The 7,706-nt window shown below is 37.5% G+C and overlaps 1 protein-coding gene across 1 annotated transcript; it reads right to left on the bottom strand.

Annotated features, from left to right (window-relative positions):
- Window positions 1-5,547: 5,547 nt before the first annotated feature.
- On the bottom strand, window positions 5,548-7,695 carry LOC136261524 (uncharacterized). The gene has a single exon (XM_066055535.1). It carries the CDS (start codon window positions 7,611-7,613, stop codon window positions 5,691-5,693), a length of 1,923 nt encoding a protein of 640 aa, XP_065911607.1. The 5' UTR covers window positions 7,614-7,695; the 3' UTR covers window positions 5,548-5,690.
- Between the last annotated feature and the right edge of the window lie 11 nt (window positions 7,696-7,706).

Here is a 7,706-nt window from a genome sequence, read left to right on the forward strand (position 1 = left end):
GGTGTGGCGCGCCGGCTTCTTGGGCCGCACGACACACTATCGTGTGTCTTGATTGCTAAACTGTATTCACTTAGAAGTTCATCAAGTTATCTTACTAACTTTGTTTACATGGTAATAGTAACACTTAGCTATAGCTAGCACATGTGGTTTGCTTGACACATCATATGATTCTAGAAACACACACACACAAAAAAAAAATCATGAAGGAAAGCATGCTACCAGTCTGGATAATGATGAAGCGAACAAGAGAAGTAGTTAGTGCAGGGGCAGATCTGGGGGACTCAAAGGGTTGGAACCCCCATTTGGCAGAGTCTAACTGCTGACAAATTTTTCTAAATAAAATCAGTTTATCAGTACAAGTCAAAGAAACACCTATTACAAAATTTTATATGACAAAACACTCACTTCTACCTTTGTTTACAGCAATGATACCTCAAATATCACCTGAAACTTCTATCTTCTGTGATAATGCCTCTAAAAATAATTATTGTCTTTATCTTCTAAAGCAACTGTTAAAGGCTTCGGTTGCATTTCTAAATGCCCAAATGGTAAGATTTAACAGTGAAACATTGCTGGGGAGTCTACCATTAAGAGTGGAGCTTCCCCTTTAGAAGTCTGGATCCCGGCTTGCCTGCATGTAGTGAACAGTGCCTTGGTACGGTCACAGCCAACATTCAGAAATGCAAGTAGTTATAGCTAAGTGAACTTTGCTAAAAACAAAACACTTGTCTCTGATGATATTGGACAGCTCACTCAACGTCATGTCCACGGGTGTACACATTATGCAATACTGTATTGCATAATGTTGCCACGCCCATTGATGGAAGCCCTACTATTGATGAAGAACCTTCACTGGTACAGAAGGATAAAAGGCTACACAAATAGTGTACACATCATATTATGCTTACCAATATGCCAAACGTTTCTTCTTAAGTGAATTTGAAACATTTTTATGAAAGAAGTAGGGGTGTAGCTTAACTGAACGCATCAGGCAGGCAGTAGAAAATTCTGTCAAATAAAATTTTAAAAAAAATTCTGTAGCAAATTAACAAAAACATTTCTGGTCAATCTGAAGGCACTTTTGGGATTTTACTCAATCAATACTGTCATGCCATTGTGAGGAAAAACCGGGGCAGGCTTTTAGATGATATTTAATCACGGGCCATGCCCACACCTTCATTGTCCTTACTATACAGTACTATTGTACTGTCTATACAGTACTATTGTACTGTATGATAAAGTACCTATTTTATAGTTTTAGTTATATATCAACTATCACAGTAGTATAGTATAGTATAGTACTTCAGTATGGAAAATGATTTATTTATTTAAACTCCGGAATTCAGCCAAGGCCGTTTTTCCATTCTAGAGCATACAATATATATATATATTGTTACACACATCACATACAAGTACAAAAACAAAGCAATATACACAAAACTTAAAGCACACAAGCAAAACACCATACAATAAAAATTGATCATAATTATTATGATCATTACAGAACGAAGACAAGTTTTAGAAAAGATCACTTGAAAGGGAGTTCAACCAGGAAGTTAGTTTTGACAGAAAATTTGTTTATGAAAATAAAATCTGCTGCAAAGAATGAATTTTAGTTTGTTACATTTTCCTAAATTTCTTTTATACAATTCAGCATTCTGGTAGCTTTGTTGGTAATGCTATTAATGTGATGTACCCATGAAAGCGTATTGTCAAGAAGTACCTTACTACACTAACTGATACTGAAAGCAATTGACAATTTAATAATCACTATTGGAAGAGTTCTCGTGAAAATCCAATGAGAGCAATTTTGAAAACTCTCTGAACAGTCAAAATTTCAATGGGTGGCCAAGAATTTTCATTACATTTTCACATACTAAACCTATGAAAATCCATTGAAATTTTACCAATGAATACTCCATGAAATTATTTTTCATAGAATTTTCATTAGTTATTTTCATTGAATTTTCATTGATTTGTCCAAATGAAAATACTATGAAAATAAAAATTCATTGGGACACCAATGAAATCTTGACTTTTCATAGATTTCTTTGAAAATTTCATGCCAAATTTCCCAGTAGTGAATGAATTAACACTTAAGGTCAGTCTCTGTGATAATCACCTGAAACAACAAAAAGCATCTTCCTGTTTTGAGGTGGAAACCCTATAGCTCACTCATTTTCTACCAAGAACTATTCCCCAATGGAAGAGTGCATGTATTCCTTATCCAACAAACATTTAAACACTGAAATAGCAATCCCCCACTTTGTAATTGGATGTACTGAGCTAACTATACTTTTACTGTAATTGTACATTGGCAGTTGGGTGATTGCTAATTATAAAATAAAGTTCAGTGTTATAGCTCCCAAAAATTTCCCTGCCATTTAGGTAAGCGCTAACTGAACACCCTTGCCATGTGAAACTTTCTACATGTATTAGACAATAAAGTGTCGCATAGTCAGAACATCCAGCCATTATGATTTAAGTACTGGGCCAGCTCAGCTGCCTGCCTTAATGTTAGCTACAGTTTAAGTTTGAGCACAAAATTACCAGCAGAATATAGCTGCGGTGTATTAGGAAGCTTACATTTTACGATTGATTCCTCAAAAGTGGATTAAGGGAGAACAATTATACACTGTAAAAAGGACCTATTCTGACTGTCACTACTTTTTGAGTATCCACAACTGGCTGATCAGTGATGTTCACTGGAATTTGTCACAAAAATTGTAACAGTCAGTAGGTCATTTTTACTGTAAAGAATACTGAAAAACCTTCACTAAGATCAAGATATTCTAATAGAGCATTCAAAGATAAAGAACGTACATAATGGAATGTTAAGAGAATAATAAAATTGTAAGACTAGTCACTACAGTAACTAATTTAACAACATTTTTGGATATATATTTGAATCACTACAATACCCGAAACCATAACGTATACATGAATGCATTGAAAATAGCTATAGTTTGAAATTATGAATCATTTTAATGTTTGGGGGCTGCACCCATAACAACTCACTCCCATATCCGGAAACCATGCACCTTAAGTCTTGGGTATGCCCCTGCAAGATAAATTATGTTATCTTGTGAGTTTTTTGTAGTGTTGGGCAATGCTTCTGTAAATTGTCAATACTGCCTAATCAAATACATATTTTTAGCCTTCACAATATTATTGCATAAGCAATATTTATTGTATCTTACAATAATTATTGCATTGTATCTTACAATAATTATTGCACTTATCATCTAATTTGTGTGTATTTGGCCATGGGCTTCATATTTGATACAGTTCATGTAAACTTACTATCACTTAATCATTAACTAAGTAAATGCTATGTTTTGTTAGTAAAGTGATTCTCAGTGAAAACAAGCACTCATGCTCATATTACAGACTTTGCAAACTGTGTAGTTGTGTTTAATTTTCAAGCAACAATCGCATTAAGTAGCTCATGCAATAATCACATGTCACAACTAAATATTGCCCAAACCTAGTTCTTTGATATCATGTATCAAAGGGATGAAAAGGAAGCAAATATTTTAGTATTAGCTTTCCTGCATGGAGTCTTCAGGGAACTTAGTAATCCACATTTAATAAAGTAAATGGTAAACAGCTTACTCAGGCACTCAGAGCATTGGTATGCTACTCACAACCACAAAGAATGATGCATTTGTACAGCTGGTTTATCCGGTTTTGGGTGCCCTGGGTGTTGTCACTATGGCTGACTTGCTGACTCTTACCCTCCCATGACAATAAACATCATTTTTGATTTTCTTTTTGGGTCCCACAGAAGGTTGCGCCTATATATATATATATATATATATATATATATATATATATATATATGTATATAGTCAGGTCTCCTACCTCCATTCCCAGCAGGCTGGGGCCACTACATGGTCCCTTATGCCTGACTTTCATATAGGTTTTGTAAAGTGAAAAAAAAAGAACTTGTGGCTTACTACATAGGATCAAGTTGAAAGTTTAACAAAACCAAAACTCTGGGACACTGTATGGCAGGGGCGTAGCCAGGATTTTTTGAAGGGGGGTTCCAGCACCAGCATTGAGTTACTAGAAGCAGGGGTCTGCGCCCCCAGCCGCTGAGAGACTTTCAATATTTTAATAAATCAAAACTCAGCAAATTGCTATATTTTATGCAAAAAGTACATTAATTATGATGCATTAAGTGCCCCTGGGATGAAGGTAGTACTAGATAAAGTCACCTAGTGGAAACAGACAGCATAACACATAGAGACACATATAGTAATCTGTAAGTGATGGTTATATCTCACTGTGGTATAGGAGCCATGAATCCACTGATACAAATGACAATCAAAACAATATAACTATACAAAAATGCATAGCATGAATTCATTTTGCATAACACAAGTGATAAATTACTGGAGCTCTATATCTTTAAACACTGCACACCAAAGCTATAGCAGTATAAGATCATGCTAAGTTTTGCATTTAATGTTGGAATGTCTGAAAAACTTCATATGGACATGGATATTTAAATGCATGTTCTATTAGAGTATACCTGACTGCTCTATTAGAGTATATACCTGACTGCTCTATTAGAGTATATCGATCTTTTTAACAAGTTTTGAAGAGGGCTCATGTTACCTCTGTAAATCCTTCCCTGAGAGATGAATGTAAGTTTTATCAATTGTTGTGCTGTGCCATTACACTATATTGCTCACTCATTTTGTCCTGCCACACTAAATGGTGTGTTAGGATCCTGCTTGCAGAAGTCTAAATTTTACAGGGGGGTTCCTGAACCCCCCCTCCCTACGCCCCTGTATGGTACACCGACTAAAACAACCACCATCAGTTGATGGAGGTTGATTTCTTCATCAGTACATGAGCCACGTTAATCAACATTTAATTTCATTTACCGCCATTTTGTTAGTCCACCCACATAGGTTAATTGTTTTGAACTGTTTGGCATTTTGTAGTGCTGTGGTCTTATAATATTATGGTCATTAGCTTATTTACAAGGAACATGAGAGGGCCTAATAGCTACTGTACCTTATGGTACCCGTGCAGACTTGACAGGTGTTGCATCCAATGATTCTCCATCCACAATCACTTTCTGGTGTCATTCGGTTATCCAGGAGGAATTCCACTGTATAGTGTTAAAGTTACTTGACATAATTATGCTTGCATGCTCCTTGTTGATCATGATTTACCTATTTTGTCATTAGTATGTCTATAATCACTGCAACATTAACTGAATGGTGAATAGCAAGATGAATGAAGCTATGCCTTTAAAACAATGTTGCTCAGCCATTTTAGCAACTCCGCAAAGTGTTTTATTGTAGTCCAAAATTGTGCATGTGCATAAATATCAGCTGCAGGTAGATAAAACTGCATCCGCTAAGAAACCCATGCAGTCTGTATTCCAGCTAGTATATTATTAAACATTGATCGTATAAAATTTCATCAGCATGCAGGAGGGCCAATGCAATTGCACAATATACAAAACGACAGTGACAGTGGGTAGCCTGCACTTGCATGGCCATGTAACAGTCGGGTTTTAAAAAGTGCTTTCCTGTATATACAACTGTAAAAATACAAGTCTTTCAAACACATGCACATTTAGAGCATGAATACACACGCAGTAACTATACAGAATTACAGTATAAATTCATATAAAAGTGCATGCTATAACAACTTTGTACAAAGTGTTGTTATTCATTTCGTACCATAGTACAGTAGGGGTTTTCTGTATCTAAGTATTTTCTAATAGAACTCTGGCCAGTCAGCAACAGCATTAAGCGTTTCTTGTGCAGGCTGGATGTAACCAGTAGGTCAGCAAGATCCTCTTCCTTTAATTCTGATAGCAGATCACCATCTATTTGCTCTTCCCTAAACTTGTTAACATACTGTGGTAAGCCCATGTGTTCTAGTAGCTGGCATACACCAATTACATCCAAGGATTTTAGTTCTTTTAGATTGTCAAGTGATGCAAGCTTTGTGTAATCCTCACTGTCTACGGTCTCTGGTGCAGATGGGATCAGCTTGGCGTAGTCTTGTTTAGCCTGTCTCAGTGTTGCAATTTCATCCTCCAGATACCTTTTCTCTTCCTTTAGTCTATCAATTTCATCGCCCTCAGCACCTTTGCTTTCTTGCTCCTTTAAATAAGCTTCTCGAGCACGCAGCACTTCTTGCAGTGGTTGATAGTCTGTGTTGGGACATTCTAGCTGGAAAGGTACTTCCATTGGTTGGTAATCATGCCGTACTGACTTGTAAAGTTGTTGCTGTAAACGACTTTCTGTAGCAGTGGCATAGCTTTTTTCAACTGTGTCTTGATTGAAGTTCTGGTACAGACTCATCACTTCGCTGTAGATTTGATCCATGTCTTCGTCTGGTCGTGCAATGGCTTGCACTTCAATGGGCAAGTCAAATGGGATCTCAACTGTAATAGGGTGGTCTTTTCTTGTACCTTCTACATCTGTCTTTGCTATAATACTTTTCTGCGAAATTGGCTTATTCAATGTTAAGGACATACCAATGGAGGAAGTTGCTTCATTACTATCTTCACCTTCCTCGCTGTCTCCTTGATACAACTGAATGTCCACAGGGAATTTGTTCACCATTGTAAGGTATTCACCTATGTGAATTTGGACATCTGCTGGATGGGTACTAAAACCACAGGCACAATCCATTAGCAAATCAAACTCTTTATTTTTCTGTGTTCTGCATGTCACAAACTGGGGTGTAAATAACTTCTTTGTTGGTTTGGAGTCCAGGAAAAGTATTGTACCAGCTGGTAAACTAGTGTTCTTTGACTTCACATAATACTCTCTCACTGTACAAACCATGGTGGGAAGTTCTTTTCGGTTCTCTAACAGATCACTCAGTGTGGAATACACATATTTGCGCTTGGTATCAGAAAGTTTGTCTATCACAGCAACTTTCAGCAATGAATTTATTGGAATGTAAAATCGTTCACTGTCGCCAACAGCTCCCATTGGTTTAGCTGGGACGGAGAGAGTCGTCTTCACCAAGTAGAAAACGAACTCTTCACCTTCTGAAATTGATGTTCGTTCACAATCACCATAATGCCCAGCAGACACACGGACCATCTTGGGCATTGATTGAGTAGCACAGAACTCACTCAAGGTGAAGCATTGATCAGACAAAATGATTGGGTCTTTTCGTTCGGGTATGCTTGTTGATCTTTTGGGCGGTCGTTGAGGTGGTTTGAGTTCTCTTCTCACTTCTGGAGGACCTTCAGGGAATGTGTTTGAACGATTCAGTTTTGGCGAAGGCGACGTTATTGCAGATGGAGTCGTCGGTGCACTAGTCGTAGGTCCTGTGGACGGCCTTTCGTCTCGCCTGAAACTCGGAGGCACGAATTGTCGAGGTAACGAAGCATACATTCTACTTGCATCACCACCACCAGTTTTTGAGTTGGTAATGTTGCCACCACTGTGCTGCCTGAACGGTAACTCTCCGTAGCGTGGCATAGTTGTATCTGCTACTGCACCAGGTCGACCATCCCTGGGTATTTGTAGTGCGGCTATCAGCCTATTCCTTTGACTGCCTGGAATATAGTCATCTATGGATTCGTAGTCATGAGCAACATCATCATCTGAATCCGCCATCATAGGCTACTACCAGCAATTTTCATTCCTTATTTGGCACTACAATAGAGAACACGGATTTCTTGGCTTTCAATATCCGTTTTTTATAGCTACAAG

Source organism: Dysidea avara, chromosome 7 (assembly GCF_963678975.1).
Source record: "Dysidea avara chromosome 7, odDysAvar1.4, whole genome shotgun sequence".
NCBI lineage: Eukaryota > Metazoa > Porifera > Demospongiae > Dictyoceratida > Dysideidae > Dysidea > Dysidea avara.